This window comes from Varanus komodoensis, unplaced genomic scaffold (assembly GCF_004798865.1).
Source record: "Varanus komodoensis strain SLA01 unplaced genomic scaffold, ASM479886v1 scaffold18_3, whole genome shotgun sequence".
Taxonomy (NCBI): domain Eukaryota; kingdom Metazoa; phylum Chordata; class Lepidosauria; order Squamata; family Varanidae; genus Varanus; species Varanus komodoensis.
This window is the reverse complement of record NW_025335549.1, coordinates 3,965,718-3,986,645: the sequence shown is the minus strand read 5'-3', so window position 1 is coordinate 3,986,645 and position 20,928 is coordinate 3,965,718. Positions and strand designations below refer to the sequence as shown.

General features: G+C 44.8%; 3 protein-coding genes and 1 non-coding gene across 5 annotated transcripts in view; 3 read left to right on the top strand and 1 right to left on the bottom strand.

Annotated features, from left to right (window-relative positions):
* Window positions 1-7,095, top strand: part of UPF3B (UPF3B regulator of nonsense mediated mRNA decay) — an 11,539-nt gene extending 4,444 nt beyond the window's left edge. For both annotated transcript variants that reach the window (XM_044427457.1, XM_044427458.1), the window contains exons 5-10: window positions 178-288; window positions 989-1,032; window positions 1,492-1,680; window positions 3,465-3,625; window positions 4,251-4,563; window positions 6,102-7,095. In XM_044427457.1, the coding sequence (XP_044283392.1) occupies window positions 178-288; window positions 989-1,032; window positions 1,492-1,680; window positions 3,465-3,625; window positions 4,251-4,563; window positions 6,102-6,248 (965 nt within the window). In that variant the 3' untranslated portion in view covers window positions 6,249-7,095. The remainder of the gene's footprint in view (window positions 1-177; window positions 289-988; window positions 1,033-1,491; window positions 1,681-3,464; window positions 3,626-4,250; window positions 4,564-6,101) is intronic.
* Window positions 7,096-8,714: 1,619 nt separating this feature from the next.
* On the top strand, window positions 8,715-13,193 carry RPL39 (ribosomal protein L39). Its single transcript, XM_044427487.1, has 3 exons — window positions 8,715-8,824; window positions 11,074-11,177; window positions 12,952-13,193. The coding sequence occupies exons 1-3, from the start codon at window positions 8,822-8,824 to the stop codon at window positions 12,998-13,000; spliced, it is 156 nt and encodes a 51-aa protein (XP_044283422.1). The 5' UTR covers window positions 8,715-8,821; the 3' UTR covers window positions 13,001-13,193.
* On the top strand, window positions 11,704-11,829 carry LOC123022129. The gene has a single exon (XR_006414468.1). It is a non-coding gene; the product is annotated as a small nucleolar RNA SNORA69 (small nucleolar RNA).
* Window positions 13,194-17,126: 3,933 nt separating the features above from the next.
* Window positions 17,127-19,956, bottom strand: SOWAHD (sosondowah ankyrin repeat domain family member D). The gene has a single exon (XM_044427540.1). It carries the CDS (start codon window positions 19,251-19,253, stop codon window positions 18,180-18,182), a length of 1,074 nt encoding a protein of 357 aa, XP_044283475.1. The 5' UTR covers window positions 19,254-19,956; the 3' UTR covers window positions 17,127-18,179.
* Window positions 19,957-20,928: the final 972 nt, after the last annotated feature.

Genomic DNA, 20,928 nt, shown 5'->3' with positions numbered 1-20,928 from the left:
TTGTGCCCTGACTTGTTCAAGCTTAATGCCTGCATTTTTGCAGATCGTTAGAACCGCTGGAAGCAATATGCTCTACTCAAGATTAGAATATAGATTTAATGCAACCACTGGTTGTCTGTACTTTTTTACATTTTAAAGCATTTATATTTTTCATGTATGCACCTTGGTTTTCATCAGATCCAGAGTATAAGAAGTTTTTAGAAAGCTACAGTGCTGATGATGAGAAATTGGCATCCACTCCTGAGACATTACTAGAGGAAATAGAGGCAAGAAACAAAGAATTAATAGGTATGAAACATCAGTGTGTATATGAATAGTATATTCTTTATCTGTCTTTTTGAGATAATGTACTGTTTAATAATAAGCTATTAAAATATTCACATTTTCTTAATGATTAACCCTTTTAAGTTTAATGTAGTGTTCCCCAACATGGTACCCTCAAGATGCAGCCCTAATTATCCTTGAACATTGGTGGTGCTGAATGAGGTCTGTGGGTCTTTAAGTCCACAACATCTCGAGCGCACTAAGTTGGGATGGTTGATTTAAGAGACAGAGAGGGAGGATATATTAAATTGTTCAGAACTGTAATAGGATGTCCCACCTTGCTATAGTTCTCCTTTCCTCTGAGCCCCATTATACTTAATGTAGAGCTGAGCACCATGTCAGATTGTAAATGCAGAGAAGAGCAAACAGCTGGAATATATACGTCTTGTACAGCTCAACCTACTTCTTATACAGAGAGCCACATACACATTCAGCAAGAAATTTCAGTACTATTTATGCCGTACATGTTTTCTATACCTTTTGCTGACAGTATCTTGGATTTAGGCCTATAAATGTATCGCTTTGTGCATTAAATGTTGGTGTTTTGATCATATGTCTGTTTTGTTTTGTTATGTTTTGTTTAATATTAATATTTTTATTTTTTTCTTGCATTATATTCACTGTTTTAAAAATAAGGATGAAAATGCTCTTTCTTAATCTTTAGCTAAAAAGACCACTCCTCTGTTGAACTTCTTGAAAAACAAACAGGTAACCATTTTTCTAAAGTTACATTAAAAGGCTACATAGTCTGTACTTTAATAAATTGTGATCAATAAGGTTTGCCTCATAACAGTAATGAAGGGATGTAATACTGAGCTTTCTGATTTTATGGGCACTTGGGTGTTCTCAATTTTTTTTTTTTTTTTTAAAGAAAAGGGGGATCAGATATAAATGTATCTGCTTTGATTCCCAGCCATGTTCTAGTTTAACAACTCTGAATTTTCCCCACTTGCAGTGTATATGTTTTAAGAGTCAAATATTATTACAGTGTTTCAATAAATATTGTTAAATATATTTTAAGCTAATAACTTAAAGTATCATCTGAATTTTTTTTTTTTTTTTTGCTAAATTCAGGGCAGGTTACAGTGCCAAACCTCTGAGTAGAAGTGTTTCTAAAGAGGGAGCCTGGAATAAAAAGTTCTTCCTCACTATATTTTTCTTCTACAGAGGATTAGAGAAGAAAAACGAGAGGAAAGGAGGCGGCGAGAACTAGAGAGGAAAAGGCAGAGGGAAGAAGAAAGGAGAAAATGGAAAGAAGAGGAAAGAAGGAAGAGAAAAGAATTTGAAAAAACAAAGAAGGTGGAGAGGTGTCCAGAGAAAGAAAGGGAGAAATCAAAGGATGAACCAAAGATTAAGGTATAGCTTCATTCCTGTAGGATAGACTGGTCCTATGTTGCTCACTGAATGCATGCTTGCAAAATATTATTTATTTATTTATTTATTTATTAAAACATTTTTATGCCGCCCCATTCGCCGAAGCCTCGGGGCGGCTTACAACATAGATAAAGCCTCGGGGCGGCTTACAACATAGATCTACAACATAGATAAAGATATTACAGCAAGGATAGATATTACAGCAAGCATAGATATTACAGCAAGGAAAAATATGTAGTGCAACAACAAAATATGTATTTTGCACATGGCTTACAATTCTGTGTATACTTGGGAGTGAGCTCCCTCTAAGCTCATTGGGGGCTTACTTCTGAGTAAAAGGTTATGTACCTACCCGGCCCCTGAGATCTGTTTTGGAAACCCTCCTGAGGGCCATCCTCCAAAGAGGTAAGGAGGATGGCTAATAGAAGAGGGGCATTTTCAGTAGTTGTGCACCAGCTGTGGAACAGCTTGCCAAAAGCAGTTCATCTGGCACCCTCATTGCAATCTTTTCAGCACCAGGCAAAAACAACCTTATTTTGTTGGCATTTTAATAATTTATTTATTTAGAGTCTTTGTATGCTGTCCCTTCGCTTAATGCCTTGGGATGGCTTACATAAATAAACATTGTACGAAACTACAGATTATACAAATTAAAAATCCGATTCATTCCGGCTGCAAATTAAAACTTACAGTTAATATTAAACTTTATTAAAATACTTATATTAAACAAAATATTGTTTATCTTGACAATTTGAAATTAATTGCCTTCAGTGGTGTAGCGGTTGTGTTGTTTTTATTGTCTTTGCTTGTGTATTTTAATCTGTTTTTATTGTTATTGTTAGGAGATGTTTTAACTGTTTGCAATCCACTTAGAGGTCCCTTGGGTCAAGTTGGTAGAAAATAAATCTAAATCAGTCAATCAATCAGTATACATAGGGTGGTGCTATATGCCACACAGCAGAGAAATCTCCTAATACATAGGTTAGGGGTAAGGCTTGTGGGAGGTTTAGGTGCCATTTTTATCTTCCTTGTGGGCTTCCCTAACATCACATGCAACAACCTGTTCTTTCTTTAAACAATGCATTCCTTCTCCCCAACCCTTGGGGACACTGAAATGCAAGCTTTTTGATGCATTGCCTGGTAGACAGCTGCTGGGAGGCTGGTTATGGAATGACTGCAATCTCTTAATCCTCACACCCAACTGAATCAAAGCTTTAAGTATGCATATGAGTACCTTTGCTTGCATTATCTCTTCTTTTCTATAGTCCCTCCCCTCCCCTCTGTTTTCCCCAGTTTCAAAATCTAGTTTGTAAGCAGTTCCATGCAGAAACCTTTATTTTTTTATATTTTTATTTATTGCTCTGAAAAAGTCATGAATTTGTGTAGCATTGTAATAATACAGCAGACGAGAGCGAAATAAGCAGTGACAAAATTGGCATTGGCTCTGACAATGTGAGCTTTTTAATGTTAGAAACAGAACAGGGCTGCAATCCTATACTATTTCTCTGGGAAGAAGTGCCACTGAATTCAGTGAAACATGTTTCAGTGTCATTTATATGCATTTCTATAATTGCATTGTAAAACGCAGTGACATTGGATTATAGTCTGTAATGATAAACAGCAATGAATGGAAAAAAGTTATGCCAGTATCCCTACTTTTGTATTACAGATCTGTCCATCCTCCTTTCAGTGATAGACCAACTTCCTAGTACAGTTTAGCATTAGAATTAACTTAGGAAGGAAAACTAAATTTACTTTTTTCCTAGCTACTTAAGAAGCCAGAAAAAGATGAAAGAGACTTCGAAAAAAAGGAAAAGACCAAGAAAATGGATAAAGACAGTCTGAGGGAGGAAAAGGCTGCCGGTGCAATCAGCAATGCGCCAGCCAAGCGCTCCGATGGGGAGGCTAAAGAGGAGAAGGCCAAAAAGTTAGTGTTTTCTTTGCAGCATGTATGCTTATTTGTCAGAATATGCTGGTTAATTAAAATGCTTTGTCCCAAGTTGGTTTCCAATTTCAGTTGGCTAGTATTCCCAATTAGAACTGGGGAGTATAATTAAACTGTACAAAGTCAGAGAGGGTTTCATGTCTTGGATTTGCCAGTTTGGAAATTGCTCTGAACTTTGATACTCACCTACACAATTAAATTATGACTTATTTCTGTATTACATATTTCTGAGCTGTGCACTTCAATATGAAAATGAAATGTGGTAAGTGTTTAGAAGCACATGTATCAGGTATGCCAGGAAGCAAGAGTTACTTGCAACTTCCTGTTAGATTTACATTCATTTGAAAACTTGAGTTTGTTGCTATAGAATGTGTAAAACAGCCCTTTTGAAATCTTGATTTCCAAAACTTTTCTGTTGTCATTCCATGTAAATAAAAAGGGCCTTGTGGCTTTCCAAAGATATACATGAGTTTGTATTCAGTTAAATCTAAATCTTGTGTAAAATTATCAGTTATCAGCATTAGTGTTGGCCAGACACAGTGGTGTTGATTCTTTTTAATTTCTCTGCTTTGTCCTCACACTGAATATCCAAGTCTTTGTTACACAGGTTGGAGGATGACTGTGGAAAAGACTATAGGGAAAGAGAGTATGACAGAGACAGAGAGTATGAGAGAATCCAGCGGGAAAGAGACAAACTTAGACGCCAAGAAGAAGAGCGCCGAAGGCAGAAAGAGCGCTTTGACAAAGAAAAGATTTTCAGGAGAAAAGAAGAAGAATTGAAAAAGGAGAGAGATTTGCTGAGAGATAAAGGGAAGAGAGTTGAATTGGCAGACTACATGGGAAATACAGAGAAACCAGAGAAAGGAACCAAAGAAGACAAAAAAGAGGATATGGGAAAGAGGGATCGCATCAGAAACAAGGTGCTGGTTTTGTAATATGTTCTCCCTCCTTGTTAGGCTGTGGATATGTAGTGCTTGCAGACAGTTGGATACTGTAGACAGAAGGGTGTGTATAGATCATGACAACAATTTCTAAACCTATTATTATAAAAGAAAACTGCTTTTATTTATATTTTTAAAATATTTTAATACAGCTTACTTTCAGATGAAAATGCAAAGAACTGCTGTTAGCTGTAGAAATTATTGGCTTGCTTATCTAATCATGACCTAGGAATGGGCATCATGAGTACACGTTAGGGGAAAAGTGGCTGGAGAGCAGCACTTGTGAAAAGGATCTCGGGATGCTGGTTGACTAAAGGCTAAACACAAGCCAGCAGCGGCCAAGCGGGTGAATGCCATCCTTGGATGCATAGCCAGAAGCGTGGCTTCTAGATTGAGAGAGGTATTACTGCCACTCTGTACGACTCTGGTGCACCCACAGCTGGAGTATTGTGTTCAGTTCTGAGCCCCTCATTACAAGAGGGATATAACAAGGTTGGAATCAGTGCAGTGAAGGGCCACTAGGATGGTGGCTGGTTTGCAGGGAAAGCCATATGAGGAGAGACTGGGGGAGCTGGGTCTTTTCAGCCTTGAGAGGAGGAGACTCAGAGGGGACCTATTAATGACATGCAGATTTGTGAGGGGATGTCACACAGAGATGGGTCATGACTCTTTTTCCCCTGCAGTGGAGGGCAGAACGCGTTCCAGTTGAGCAAAGCTCAGGGAACCAAGATTTAGTGTGGATGTCAAGAAGTACTTCCTGACAGTTAGGACCCCAAGGGTATGGAACAGGCTTCCATGGGAGGTAGTTGAAGCCCCATTGGTGAGGATGTTTAAGGGTAGGCTGGACATGCATATGGTAGGCATTTCATGAGTGGAACTGGCTGGAGCTGGGGGTCAGACTAGATGGTCCAGGAGGTCCCTTCTGACTCACTCCATTTCAACTTTTTTATGTTTCTATGACACTTACCCAGTAATTATAAGGAGATTGGAGTGGCACCCATAGGGTGATCGCATTTTTCCCTCCTTTCCCAAACCCTAACTCTAACCCTTAAAAAAACAACCCTGTCAGATTAATTTGAAGGTGACCCTAGCCTAGTATCACCCAGTAACCATCATGGCTGAATTAGGCTTTCTGAACTCCAGTCTATCTGGCCCATGTCTAAAAGTAACACACGGGTGCAAAATATCTTCTAATCCAAGGGCCATATTCCGTGTTGGATGAATTCTCAGCAGCCATGTTCCTCTGATAGATAGGGCTGAAGGTAGAAAAGAGCAGCACCAAACAAACCTACTTTAGCTTAGCTTAGGGTAGGTATTCAATGGGTTGCATTTCTGCAAAAAAGCCAGGCACCACCAAATGATTGGCATTTGGAGGACCGATGACGAAGCCAGGGTGGCCTTCTGGGGAACTACAGAAGGCCAGATTTGGCCCCTGGGCCTGGGGTTCTGCACCCATACCCTAACCACTGCACTCAGTTGGAAGCAGAGCATCACAACTGAATGTATTTTTATTTCAGGATCGCCCAGCCATGCAACTCTACCAGCCTGGGGCACGGAGTCGAAGTCGTTTGTCTGCATATGATGAAAGTTCTGCAAAGTCACCTGATCAGGGAGCAGATAAAAAGCAGGAATGTGAAACCAGTAGCACAAAAGAGGAAGAGTGATAAGTCATGTGTGTCCTCACCAATGTAACAGCCAAAGAGCATGAACTGCGCGGTCCAGAAGTGCCTTGGAGAAGGAGGAGGAAGAAGAGAGGGAAGCAGTACTTGTCAGTGTATCTGGTTTCAGAGCCTCAGTGCAGAGTCAGCACAAACTCGTATTTGCTCAGTGCATTTTCAGTTGAAGGTGTGGCAGCAAACTGCAAGGGAAGGCAACCTTCCCAGTTCTGAAAAAGTACAAAGGCTTTGTCACCTTAAAACAAGTCGGTTGGCTGTGTAGCCCCAAACAAGCGCTGTTTCATATAAAAGCCACGAACCAGTATTTGCACTTAAAATACAGCCAGGTTGGAGCCTCATGATTGCTCAAGTGTTAACATCTCTGTTGTTGTGCTCTGTGAGCCTATGGTCTACATTACTAACTGTATGGGCGGGGGAAGGTCCAATTTATAGCACTGGGAGAATCTTTGCTCTGCTGGTTGCAAGATTCATTTTGAGAATGAGGGGAAGAGCTTAAGGGATTTTTTTCTTCTTTCACTATAGATTTGGATAGCCTGTTAGCTGAGCATAAGCAATGGGAAAGGATTTTTTTATTTGCACATCTCATGTAATATCCAAATACTGATAGATCATTTTATTTTAAAAGTTGCTCTATAATCCCTACTTCTCCCAGCTTTTCTCTTTTTTCCCGTAGTACCCTGTCAGGAAAATGTTCTACTTCCATTGTACAGTGTCTTCACTGATGCACTAAAGCATCTGAAAATGCAGAAAGAAGTGTTCCTAAAATTGTGGCTCCTCCTCGTGCTAACACAACACAGCTATTTTATATGTAATAAAACTGAGATATCATTTAAAACTGCCTGTTATTTTTAATGTGGGAAAGCTGGTGATCCAATCTGCACAAGAAGTTGATGGCTTTGAAGATCATTGAGGGTGGATGTGTATTTCTCCAAACTGGAGAAATAATGGATCCATGGATTGAATCCACGGGTGATGCTGTGCTGAAGGAAGAGGTCCCAGTGGCAGGATTGGAGGGGCAATTCCCTCTCCCCTGCACCGTCTCAAAATGTGTCCAAGCAGATTGTGAAATCCCCTAAAAACAGATTTTCAGGCAGCATGGGGGCGGGGAGAACTATGAAGTCCTGTTGTGTTATTGGCTGTGATAAAGTGCATTATTTAAGTCACTGACTTGCATTGCTTTGCATTCCATCTCCCCAGGATACCAAAGAGCTCTGTATCTTTGTTTTACCTAGGAAAGTGCAATATGAATGTCATTAAATAAAACTGTTAGCTGCCTTGAACTTGGCCAGACTATTTGTCTATCCCAGTACCTTCTACTCAACTGGCAGCAACTCTGGGGTCTCTCAGGTACAAGCTTGTGAGGCCTCATTTCTTGCTACATGACCTTTTTACCTGGAGATGCGAGGAAGTAAACCTGGGAGCTTCTGCATGAAAAGCAGAATGGAATGCAATTCAAGAAACTTCATAGGTGTGAGTATGTACTCACTGGTGACTTGCTGCATTCTAATGCTACCCAGATTCTGATACAAAGGCTAGTGACTTTGTCCAAAGTAGCCTAACACTAGAAACAAGCAGTTGGTGCCCAGAAGCAGATTCCCCCCACCCCTGTCCCAGTAGATAAAATTTTCAGAAGAGGGATTTCCCTCAGGACTGGCTTAAATTCTACCTGGCCTCCCCTGCACCCATTCTTGCTGTGACTTTATCTTGGTTTCCACTAGCTAATGCAATCTGCAGTTTTTTACACTTGTAAGTTACATAGAAAGATGTGTGTAGCCCCAGTGCGGTTTGGCTCAGAATATGTGGTTGTGGCATGACAGAGCTGATAAACAAAAAAGGGAAGAAAAATGTCATTGCCCTGTTCCTGTTTCCTTTCAGTTCTGTTGCTTTCTCTCATTTCCATCTTGTTTACATGCTGAAGTTGAACATACAGGATAATCAAACCCTAAAAGGAGTGGTTGCATTAATCCAGGAAAAATATGAATCATGTCCACAATCTTAAAAAAAAAAGTTTGTGGGAAAGGGTGTCACCTGAAAAAGATCCTAATTTCTAAGCCATAATACCTGAATTTAAAGATCTGCTCCCTGATAAGACCAGCTAGCCTATGAAGAGTCACAGAAATGGAAAACATGCTGCACACGCTCACGTGTTAGATATCCAGTCTAGTTCAGTGCAGTTCTACAATATTTTAATTATATTTTTAAAACGTAATTTTGGTGCGTGTTCTAAAACATTTGTCATGGGTGTATATTTGCTTTTCTTTGATTTTGGAGCAAGGTGGGGGGATACTTCCTATGTTTGCATTAATCCTGACCAGCCGAATAGGCTCTTTAGTGGAGCCTTTTTTGTGTAATAAATACACATGCGATTAGTGGGAACCCTACAATAGCTGATAGGAGGCGCTAGGGGCGCTGTGTCCATATATTCGCTATGTCTCTCCGGCGGCGGCGGCGGGGGGAGTGTACGTGTAGTGCTTCCTGTTTCGTCCCTTTCCCATCGTCCTTTGCGGTGCTGGCTTCTCTCTCTTTCCGCCATTGTGGAAGTTACTGGCTAACGTGTAGCCATGGTGAGTGAATCCATTGCAATCCTCTCTTCGGGTTGTTTTTCGGGATCCCGTTTTTAAGTCTTGAGTATCCTGAGACTTCCTGTGAATGAGCAGGAGCGAAACAGGGACCTGGAATGGGCGCTGGAAGGATCGAGAGCCCGTTGTGGCTCATTCACTCCTTCATTGACGTTGTATGGGGGTAGCAGTGGGCCTTGGACGAAAGAATCCTTCCAGTGGGTTTCTACGCTGCGCTTAGGCATGTTGTTAAAGTTTGCTAGATTTTTATTTTACGGAACTTGGTGTAATATGTTCGTGCTTTACATCGGCATTGTTATCCTCACAACAATCCTGGAGTTAGGGTAGGCTGAAATGGCGAGAAAGTAGCTAGCCCCGTTGAGCTTGGTGGGCCGAGTGGGGATTTGAACCAGGCTCCCTGGTCTTTTCACTGCAGAGGCTTCATCGTGCTGGCTTTGGGGTGCGAGTGCTTCATGCATACCCCCAGAGGCCTGGCACTGGCTTAATCGAATAGAAATGCCATTTCATCCATTGGGTTGGATTATCAGCACCGATCGAAGCGCTGTTCCCCGTGTTCTCCTTCCCGCGGCAGCGCTTCCAGTCTTCTGAAAGCGGCACAAAGTAGGAGTTCGGGGCGCTGCTGGCCTGTGGTGTTCTGGGGAGTGAGGGCCCCCCAGCAGTTGGATGGAGGGCCCTCTTGCCAGTGGACTTGTTCCTCTCTTGTTCTTTATCATCTTTAAATTGGAGGTGCCAGGAATTGAACCTGACAAGACGTGCATTCTGTCCCAAGCTGCTTAAGGTTGATTATGAAAACTAGGAGTGGGCAAACGCCATCCAGTGCATGGTTAACGGGAAATGTAGCGCTCTGAGTTCAGCAGAGGAAGGGGTGCTTGTGGTCAGCTTCTTCCGACCTGGTGCTGTATCCCCAGGTATGTTGGACTACAACTTCCAGTTCCCTCTGGCTAGCTGGGAAGCGTTTAAAGGTTGGGAAAGTCTTATTTAGTTGGCATCCTTGTACCTGGGCTATACTGATTGAGGCTACAGGTGAGGACCTAAAGCTGAATGCTGCTTCATAAAAGGAAATTAGATTTCTTTTGTTTGCCCTGTAAACAGATTCATGAAGGAGAAGGCTATAGGTCACTTATCCCTACTCTGAGTTTCCAAATGAAGTCTAGCTGCTATCATCCCAATTCATGGATGGTGGACCTGCAATCGAACATCTGAGGAAGCTTGTATACAGCTTATAGGTAGGAGAGTGCCTGCACTGTAATGAGGCAGTGGAAGTTTCTGCAGTAGGCAGAGCAAGGACCCTTCAGGGTGATATATGGGTGGGTGAGGAGATTTCTCCAGCCTCAGGTGGTCCAACTTTTTGGAGAACCAATGTGGTATTATGGTTAGAGTGTTAGACTGAGAACCTGGGAGATTTGGGTTTTAGTCCCCCCTTGTCCATGAAGCTCATCAGGTGACTTTGGCCAGTCTGGCTTCCAGCCCTACCTGATGGTTGTTGTGAGGATAAAGTGGAGCTATGTAAGCCATCTTGGTGCCCTTTCAAGAGGAAAAAGGCAGTATATAATGCAATGTAATAGCAATAACTGGGAGTGTGCCTGAGAGATTTAATTCTGACGTTCAGTGTCTGTGGTGGGGGGGTGCATTTGCAGGTTCAAAAAAAAAAAACATTAAAAATCCTTGCTTCACCTCCTTTGTAGAAACTAGTCAGGAAGAGGAGCTTTAATCCACCTATGATTGTTTTCTATGTAGAGGAAATATTTAGGAGAAGGTTCAATCAGAGAAGGTGTCCACCAGGAGCCTGGAAGTGGTACAGTTCATACACATTTTTGCCATCTCAGGATATGCTGGGTGCAACAGCACCTTGGAGACTTACTTAAAATGCAGGTGTGGTATACCTGTTAGTGAATTTCCCCTGTGTCAAATTCCTTTTATAGTTAAACGAAAAAACAAACCATAGGCCACTGGGGAGAAGAAGCCCATGATTAGCACAGGTTTGTATGGAAGGTTTCACCCACGACAAAAGTGCTAACCTACTTGTAGATTTTTTGCTACATTCACATGGGACTCATGAGCATGGCCAAAAGATCTCGTCCTATCTGATGGCACACAGTGGGTCACTTACTGTCCAGGTGGAAGATATCCATGGCATTCTTGGATGGCCATCCTAAAGCCACTTTCATATTGTTTAGACTGTGGCTAGGTTGTGATTTTAAATGCTTGCCTTCTCTCCCCTCCCACCCTGCTAGTCTTCCCATAAGACGTTCAAGATCAAGCGGTTCCTCGCTAAGAAGCAGAAACAGAACCGGCCGATTCCACAGTGGATCCGCATGAAAACTGGCAATAAGATCAGGTAAAAGCAGTGGCTCTGCTGGGAGATTTGAATTGCCAGGATTTGCGTGATGGCAGAAATGCTGCAAAATTGAAACACTTGCAGTTCAAACCTAGCATTATAGTTTAACTGTGGGTTACTAGCCACAGGTAATCCAAAGTTCACAACTCGGCAGCAAACCATAGGTGCTTTTCTTGGGGCATTTGTGATAATTTAGACAGCTGCCAGCAAGTCTCACAATTGGCCATACAGGCCAGGATTGGTGGTGGTTGGTCCAAAACATCTGAAGGTCACAACTTTGGAAAGCTGTGCTAACATCTTTGCCTTAAAAGATCTATTCTTACTCTGTTTTCCCAGATCTCCCCTGTCCCAGCAGAATGTATGTGTTTGACTTGTCATATCTCTCTCCTGTTTCTTTTCATCCTTCATGTCCAACCAAGGCTTGTCTTCCCGGATGGTCAAATGTTTCTGTAGTTTTGAGAATGTTCAGCTCTGTCTCTGTGCTCAGGTGTGCAACAACGACTTCCAGACAGTGCGAGTATTTTGCAAAGCAGGCTGCAATTACAGTGCTTCACTCTGTGGGAGCACTGCCATGTCCCTGCTGAGAGCAACTCTGTTAACTGAGGATTTGATCTCTGTGCTGTGAAATCATTTCCCTGTAACAGTGACAAGTGTTGCAAGGAAAACCCAGAAGAGCATGAACGCTTTGAGTTGATGGAATTTTCCTGGGAAAAGGACATGAATGTGTGTTTGACTGGGAAATAAGCAGGCATGTTGTATCGGGCTAAGTTCTGTGCATAGAAAATATCCAAACCTCTTCACTTCCCAACTCACTCAAAAAAATTAAAAGGTGGCTTGTGCCACTGATATAAGGAAGGTCTTTCCATATGCAAGCAGTGGCCAACTCTTCTGATTGATACTCCGTTAGCAACCCTCTGTCCCCTGCTGATAGTGCGGCATTTACAAAAGTGGGCGGAGATGCAGAGTGTGCTAATACTGAGACAGATTTTTATGGACATTGCATGGGGAGGGGCTGGAATAACTTTGCTCCCTGTTAATTAGGAATGTTTTCATCTCTCACTAGTTTTTCAGTGTGTGGGATTAAAATTTTTAAAACAACCATTTAATCCATATATTAAGCAAAGTTTTAGTTGAGTAATTAGTGGAATCCGATCAAGAAGGCCCTGACTATGAATGTGCAGGGAGAAGGGAATACTTTTATTTCTGGGGGAGGAAGCACAGCATAAGATTTCTAGCAACAAGGTACTGCTTCTGCTTATCTAACTTGTACGTTTGAATATTCAGTCAGTCACTTGCAAGTTTCCTGTGGTGGAGCTTTGGTAACATGAACTTACATTCAGACATGATTGATTAAATTAACAGTGCCAATCCAGTGATGAACCAACTCACAGCCCCGTTTATCCCACAATGTAGAAAGATTATTGCATAAATTATCACTTAGTTAAGGCAGTTAATGAACATTAGTCAATGTACAGGGTTTTGTTTTCTCTCTCTGGCTGAGCTGGGCGTTTTGGGATTTTTAAACCTTCAGAATTCTTGGAATTCTTGTTATACCTCATTAATATATGAAATAGGGTTGATGTGTTCTGGTGAGAGAGGGGGAGCAAATGAATGTGGGAAAATGCACTCCCTCCTGCTAGCAGCTGTGGGACCCTTTGTGAAGAGAGTCATGCGCAAAATGCAAGTGGTGTACCGTTTTCACTTGCTTGCCATTTTAGCCCGTTGGAGATGCAGGCCTGTGTCTTGCTTACTAATCACATCCCTTTTGTTCAAGGTACAACTCCAAAAGGAGGCATTGGAGGAGGACCAAACTGGGCCTGTAAACAGAAACAGCTACAACCCCATGGATGCGTTCATCCTGTATCAAGTCTTCAAGCCCTAGAATGGCCCCTTCCAATCAGCCCAACACAGCCTGATTTTCAGGACTGAGCACCGTCATGCGTCATGAGGCTTTTTCTTTGCTAAAACCATCATTCTCACATGGAGTTCTTGAAGGAATTAAAACTGAATAATGGAGTCCTTTGTGTTTGTGTTTAGTGTCCTTTGGTTCTGAGTTGATTTGTATTGGCGAAATCCTGATTGTCAGCAGAGCAAGGCTCATTAATAAATATGAGAATGAATAGTCTAGCGAATTAGTGATTTTGCATTGGAGTCACTCTTTACCCTTGGTAGTGGTGGGGGGGAGTTGCCAACAGTACAAAAGACTTACCAGCTGTGAAATTGGCATCTTCCATTGAAGCCTGCACTTTTCTAACTCTGTCTTCGTGAGTTAAAACAAGTAGGCAAAAAAGTTCAGTGTTCATCGGCTAATAAGAAAATGCAGATGGAAAATGTGTAGCCCCTTTAAACTGCAAATCTAACAAACAGTTGCTTCATTCCAGGGAGAGAGAGTGTATGTGTGTTTGCAGGCTTCCCAATTTACTTCAGTGGAGAAAAAAAATACAATCCCAGACTTGGTCCTATCCACTTAACTGGGAGTGTTTTTCATACACTGGATCTTCTGCTCCATAAGAAGGATCTAGTGGTAGCTTTTGTGAACCATGATATTCTGGTTAGAATTTCTAATGCGAATATTGCACAAAGGCACATCCTTTTGACAATTTCCGGGAGGACTTGCCTCCCCAATCTGCTGCATATGTTTTGAATTCCAACTTCCAGGATTCCTGACACTAGTGGCTATTAGAAGTCCAAAATATCCAGGGAGCACTGGTTGCGGAAGGTTGGCGTAATGTGTTAACTTCAGTATTCTGTGTATAACTGTTGCCAGTCTTTCCATTTTACCTTGACTGACAAATCACCCGGCTTATTTTGTATGTCTAGGAGTTTGCATTTGTGAGAGGAGAAAGCAATTAATAAAAGTCTGACTCAATCGGAGAAGATAAATCTCGGGCTAATAAGACTTGTGTTACCATATTGTTAAGCAAATGGAACAGTGGAGATCATACTGTTGTGCAATGAAATAATTCTTTGATTTCTTTGGAACATGTAAAGGTTGTGTATTGACAATGCCAGGGGATTAACTGTATCAAGAAAACATTAACAGTGCGAAAAAATGTGAAACACAGGAGCTGAGCGAGACAGCATGGAACAGCCTCAGCAGTCAAACCAGATGGACCAGAAATTGTTTTGTAGATTCTGCCATGTACTCAGTAGGTGCTAACATATCTGTGAAGTCAGCAGAAGCAGAAGGGGGCTAATGAAGTCTCAAAATCTGAAACACATGCTTGAAACTGAATTGTTTGTAAGATAAATACCCTGTTGCTTCAGGAGGTAACAGCTCAGGCATATATGAAACCACAATTTTAAAACCATTTAAAACTTGTGTAAATATTATGGATCTTGGCTGGGAAGTTGCTGGCGGTTTCTTTAAACAAATTATCAACACTGCCAAGCCTTTTTCTAGACTGCTTTGGAGGAAAGCTAGGAGTTAAATGTTTTGTTTTTAAGATACACTCTGGATTACTCCATAGAACTGTTACTGATGCAGATGGAGAGAACCTGGTGCCCTCCAGATGTTTTGGACTACAATTCCTATCAGCTACAGCCAACATGGGCAGTGACAGAAAGTATGGGGCTTGTAATCCGGAACATTACAGGGCATTGTGCTGCCTATCCTTGGAGGGTCAGAACAGTGGCAGACCTAGGGAAGTTTTCCCTGGATGAACGCACTTGCCTTGGCATTTTGTGTGCCCCTGGAGAAGTGTGTTTCTTGCACTGCAAAATGTTTTGCTTAACCCAGATGGCACCTTTCCCTCTGAACTGGCACATCCCGTTTGGAAGCATATTCCCTACAAATCACTACGTCTAAGTAGCATTTGAATGCCTATTGGTCCCATTTGAACGCCTTGTTTAGCTGCGGAGCGAGCTCTAAGCCTCAATTTTAGAGGGGGCACCTCAGAACATCATGCTGGGCTGGCTCTGACAAAAGGGTTCTGCTTTCCAGCATTGTTTGCACAGGAGCCAAACAGATGCCTGCAGCTGGCAGTATGATACCACCGGGAGTTCTGTCTCCAGCAGCAGGTGTTTGCTAGAGGGTGTATATAGCCTTCAGGACTAGTAGCTTTGGACTGAGTTTGCAAGACATGCGAAGTCATTTGTGAGTCGTCTGAACTACCCTGCTTGCCAGGTGGTGGTGTATAAGCCACCCCAACTAGCCATGGCTTGTAATGGGGGCCTCACAACCCTCCTCCATGGCTCAGTGTGTCATTTGAACCCAGTGAGCCACAGTCAAGCAGAAAGTCTAGGAAGCTCAGTGGCCGACACAATTCGTCAAATAACTCTTGAGGTGTGCAGCTCTCCGTGGTATCCGAACCCTTTAAGATCTGCAGCAAGGGTGGCTTCGAAACTACCCCACACCCCTACGACAAGCCATGGGTTCTGGCATCATTTTGAAGCTCATCTGGTTCAGAAAACAGCAGCCTGTACCCTGTGAGGGCAATTCCACTGCACAGTTCGTGCAGGAGCTGCCACGGCTTCACTTCCCACCAAGCACCCAGGCCACTGTTCATGCAATGGTGGAACGCTTCTTCCTGTTACCAGGGAAGTCCTCTCAGTCTTTATATATGGGAAGGTAGGATCAAAACCGGTAAGTCCTGACTGGAGAATAATGGCATAGGAAAGCTCGTTAGCTGGAGGGTTCCGGAGCTGTTGGGCAGCATCTGAGAGGGCTTCTCTCCAGGGCTTCTTGTGGAAGACCTCCTGCTGAAGGTGCCGTGACAAGAGCCAAGGGAGCATAAGGAAGTGGAGTAGCTGAGAGGCTGAGAAACTGCGCTGGGATCATGTGAGGCAGAAGGAGAAGGAAGAACACGGGTGGGGAAGAAGAGCTGCAGCAGCTAGTGGCAATGGGCTGCAGACAGAGCAGCTGCTGGACCACTCTGGATATTGCACAGGAAACCTGGCAAATAGCCTCAAAGGGTACTGTCTGCCCTTCAAGTCCTCATTATCAGGCTCAATGGGGCAATTGGCTTGGTTACAGTTAAGAAAGGGAGATTTTATCACTTACTGGAAGCAAAAACAAGATAAAAGCCTTTTTAAACTAACAGGACAGAAACCTTATGTGTAAAGCAACAGCAGTCTTAACCCTTCTTTTATTTCTCCGCAAAGTATGCTTTCATTCATTTTATTTCTATACCATGTACTAGCCAAAGCTCTCTAGTATATATCTTTGTTTACTTTCTTTGTGCCTCTGATCTGATTTGGTTTGTGCTGAAAGATCAACTGCTGTATGGAAAAGGCATCTATGCATAAAACAGGATGGTTTTAGAGAGGCAGTGGAAGTGCATGGTGGGATTGCCTAGTGGTGAGGGCTGAAACAAGTGCCCGTAGCAGTCGAATTGCACAACAAGAAAAGGGTGTTCTTCTGCGTCTCCTGTTAGCATCATGATTGCCTTGCAGTTGAATGTCCTACCTAAGCAAGGCTCTCTGCAGCCTTAGGACATGTTTCTGGGGACCATATTGCTTGCATACCTCAGCTGTGGGAACTGTTTAACTCTTCTGACTGGCTGCTGCTTCTTTAACCAGAATTACCAATCCCTAAGAACTCTTACCATACTATAACTGCTAAGTTTTCTTCCATGACTTTGGTGAAGGATTTATTTAAAAAAAGGTCAGGTAAACAATGCTGTCCCCTGTTTCATTTTGTATGTGTCCGTTCCTTTTTATTTCTGCATTAGTTTGCCCTTGAGGCTCAGTTTGGCAGCTGTTTTCCTATGATTTGAGCAAAGGCCTTTGCAAGTGGCCATCCTTTCCCCCACAGCAGATGCCTGCTATATTGCTTTTTTTTCTTTTCCATATTCCCTTAGTAAAGATATGTGCATCTCCTTAGAGGTCCAAAGTTCCCAGGTTCTCTTGGGGAAAAAAACAACAAATCCATGAAGCACTGAGAAATTTTGTGCTCACCTTTTCTCTCGCCCACCCCATAACTCAGAAGGCAAGCTAACTTTCACACAGTTATTTTCAAAAAGTTTTTTATTTGAATTCAGGATGCTAGTATTTTTCTGGAGGCTCTACATCTTCAGTTCTCACAGTCATACTGAAGTCATTTTTACTTAGTCTAGTCAAAACTAGCTGATCTTTTCACAATTCCATCTGGAATAAAGTAGTCTAGGCTCCTAGTTAGGAATATGTTGACCACAGCTTGACCAAAGCTCCCTTATTCCTGCTCTTGATAACTGAGAATGCCCTGAAGTTCCCCACATTCTTCCAGGCGGAGGTTCCTTCAACCCCAGGACTTTCTACCTGACCACGCTAAGAGGACACTGAACTTGGGCTTCAGCAAGAAAAACACTCGCTCTGCGGTCTGATAGGCCTGTGGGTGGGGATGCCTGGCTCAGTGGTTGGCTTGCAAAAGGTCCCCGTTTCTCACCCTGGCACCCCCAGCTCAGGGCTAGGAAAGGAACTTTCTTGAAAGCCTGCAGGTCCACTCCCAGTCAGGGGCAACAGTTCCGGGCTGCTGGGTCTTGCAGTCTGACTCCCTCTTCCTTCTGGTGGACTGGTTGCAAATAATGCTTCAGCAGAGAAGCAGGCACCCGCACTTAGCGCCGGCTAGCGCTGGGCAGACAGCCGTTGTAGACTTTGAGGGCCCTGCTTCATGTCCCCGCAAGAGGCTTCCTGGCATTCTCAAACAAAAGGGCACAGCCAGCAGGGTCAGTCAGACCAGAGGAAGCCTCAGCCCGACCTTTGCTTCATTAAGTTAAAGGGGGTTGAGTTCGGATGGACTGACTGTGTTTATGGCTGAGCCATCTGAGTGAGAGAGGGGCTGCTCCCACCACATCCCAATCTGGAGAAGTTGCAGGCTTCGCCACTGATCCACACCAGCTCTGTTTGTGTGTTCCCCCACACCCATTTCTTGGAAGTGAAGACCTCCTGGTTTTCATACCTGGGGCTGCAAAGCAGGCCTGGGCAGGCTCCCTGAAGGCGGCCATTTGGGAATGATCTCAGCATCTCCAGGGCTTCCTTCCAGTCCACGTGCAGGTCAAATGATGTCAGCCCCAAGGCTAATACCTACAGCTGTTGGAAGTAGGCAAAGGCTCGTCTCAGCTTGCTCCTGAGGTAGGACAGGCTGGAGGTGCCTGCCCTCTGGCTCGGTCTTCTCTCCCTGGATTCCACCTTGAAAGTGCTGAAAGCACCCCACCTGGACGGCCTGCTGTTGTTGTTGTTGTTTCTGTTGTTTTGGGCTCCGATCGTGTCCAGATCTTCCTCACAAGCCCCAGAGAGCTCCTTCAGCTCCCTGGGAGCGTCGCTTCGGAGGTACTGCCATGCTTTGAGGCCATTGTGGTCCCGCAGGCTCGTGTTGGCCCCGTAGGCGCCCACCAACACCTTGATGACCATCTCATGGCCCTGCAGGGCCGCCAGGTGCAAAGGAGTCAGCCTGCCGCTGGCCGTGCGCACATCAACATCCACCGGGTAGCAATTCTTCTCCGCAAAAGTGATCACCTGGATCAGGTTCTCATGGTGGCCATGCTTGGCCAGCCAGTGCAGGACGGTGAAGCCGGTCACAAAGTCCCTCTTGGAGAGCAGGCTGGGGTCCTTGGAGAGCAAGTGGAGAATGCCCTCCACGTTTCCTTGGGCCACGGTCAGCATCCACTCATGCTCCAAGGGGTCGAGCGCCAAGGACAGGTCATCCAGGTTGGCGTCCGTGAGATGTCCCTGATCTTGACCTCCGTCGGGGAGATCTTCCCTTTGTGGAGCCATCAGCCACGAAGCGCTGGCCTGGCTGTTCTGCCGGAGGATGTCCTTCAGTCCCTTCCTCCTTGTACTGCCCACGGAGAGCCGCGCTGAGTCTGTTCCTGCCACCCACTTGCCTGATCTTCTGCTGGACCTGCTCGCGCTCCTGTTCAAGTTGGGCAGCTGGCTCCGGCGGAGAAGGAGGCTCTCAGCCCGGCTGGTGGGGCCTGGGGACTCGCTGCCAGCAGTGGCCTGAGCCTGGAAAGGTCCTCGCTGTGCACAGGGCTGCACGGTGCGGGAAGCCTGCGGCCCCTCTTTCAGGCCTCCTTCCATGTGCTCCTCTGCCATGCTGCCTCCTCCAGGGTCCAGCATCCCCCAAAGCTCCCCGGGAGCGCCTGCAGCGCCTCTCATGAAGCCATGGTCTGTTTCTCGCGGCACTGCATGCCCTATCAGTTGTTTTCCTGCCAGAGGAGGAGGGAGCTCCCCCTAAGCTCTCCGAACTGCAGCTTCCTGGTTCTGCAGGCAAGCAAAGAGGAACAAATACTTTCTTTCGTTACTTGGAAGGAAGAAAACACCCAAGTTGTGACAGAAGCTGCAGGCAGCAAGTGTTGGGCTAAAGTTAAAGTGCTCACTGTAGGACTACCTTGCTTTTGTAGAACTGTGCTTTTGCCCATTTCTATCACCATAATCATCAATATTATTATTACTATCAATTGTTTCATTCCAACTTTGACATTTCTCTCTCTCCGCTACCCTAACGTTTTAAATTAACTTTTGAGGGCATGGGTAGTTCCTTTTTCAGGTCCTCCACCCCCACTGCACAGAAGAAAATGCATAATTTGTGAATTCATTCCTCTCCCAATGTGGCAGCTTGCAGTGTTTAAAAGAAAACAGTTTTTAAAAGAAGGTTTTGGAGCTGATGTTTTCCTGGAAATATATCCAGTGACCAAAAGCTGGACATAGGAGGGAATTTTAGCCTGTTTGGTGTGTGTGATGAGTTCTACTGGCTGAAATCCTGTAAGACTATTAAAGGTTCAAAAGCCCTGCTTTCTTTCACTTCTGGCTGCCCTAGAAACTTCGGCTCCTGATAGGGTAGCGATTCTTCCTGGTTCCTCACATATTTTTTTGCATTGCATTTCTACTTTGCCTTTTTTCCTCCTGCAGGTAATTCAAAGTGGCACACGCAGCCTTCCTCCTTTCCATTTTATCTTCACAACTGCCCTGCAAGGTAGTCTAATCTGAGAGGCAGTGCCTGGCACATTCATCCAGTGAGGGCTAGAACCTAGGTCTTCCAGGCCCCAGTCCTCCGTCCCTAACAACTGTGCAACAACAGCACTCTGTACATGGTTCTTTTCCTGTGCTGTAGCCCGAGCAGCTTGCTATGTTGTGCAAATCCTCCCAGAGGGTGGCCAGCCTGGGCTACTCACAGCCAAAGCAGGGACTTCCCAGCTAGTTTGCTGAGCTCTTTGGGCCACCCCAAGGCTTAGCTTTAGGGGATGGACCAGCCCTCCAAGTGGAAGGTGTAGCTGTTCTTGTATGAAAGAAGCGAACTCTGCGTGTGCTCAAAGGCACGGTCATCTCTGCTCCCCCCCCACCCCCGACCTCCCAGGACCAGAAAGGTTTTTTGATACTTCCGTGTCCGAATGCCCGGACGGCAGCACAGAAGGGGGAGAGTCTGCCTGCAGTGCAGGTCAATAGCACGTGTTACTGGCATCTAGCACACGTCTCCGAGTGTTCAGACTGCGTGGCCCATCTCGAGCCAGGCCACGGCAATCCGGTGCCCTCGAGAAGTGGGGGACTGCCGCTTCCATCGTCCGCAGCCAGGAAGGGTGATGGGGGTCGCCGCCTGGCGAGTCTGGAGTCTGGAAGGCGGCAGGCTGAGCAAGGCTGTCCCGCAGGCGCCCGGGGCTGGAGGGCACCTCGGCGGCCCGCCGGTCCGAGCCCCGGTCCGTGCCGTGCGCGGTGGGGTCTCCACGGGCGGGCGCTGGCCGCCCCGCTGCGGCACGGAAGGCGCGCCCCTCCCTCCGCGCCCAGCAGCTCGCCCGCCTGCGGCTGCCCCGGCGGCCGCCCTGCCAGGGGGACCAGC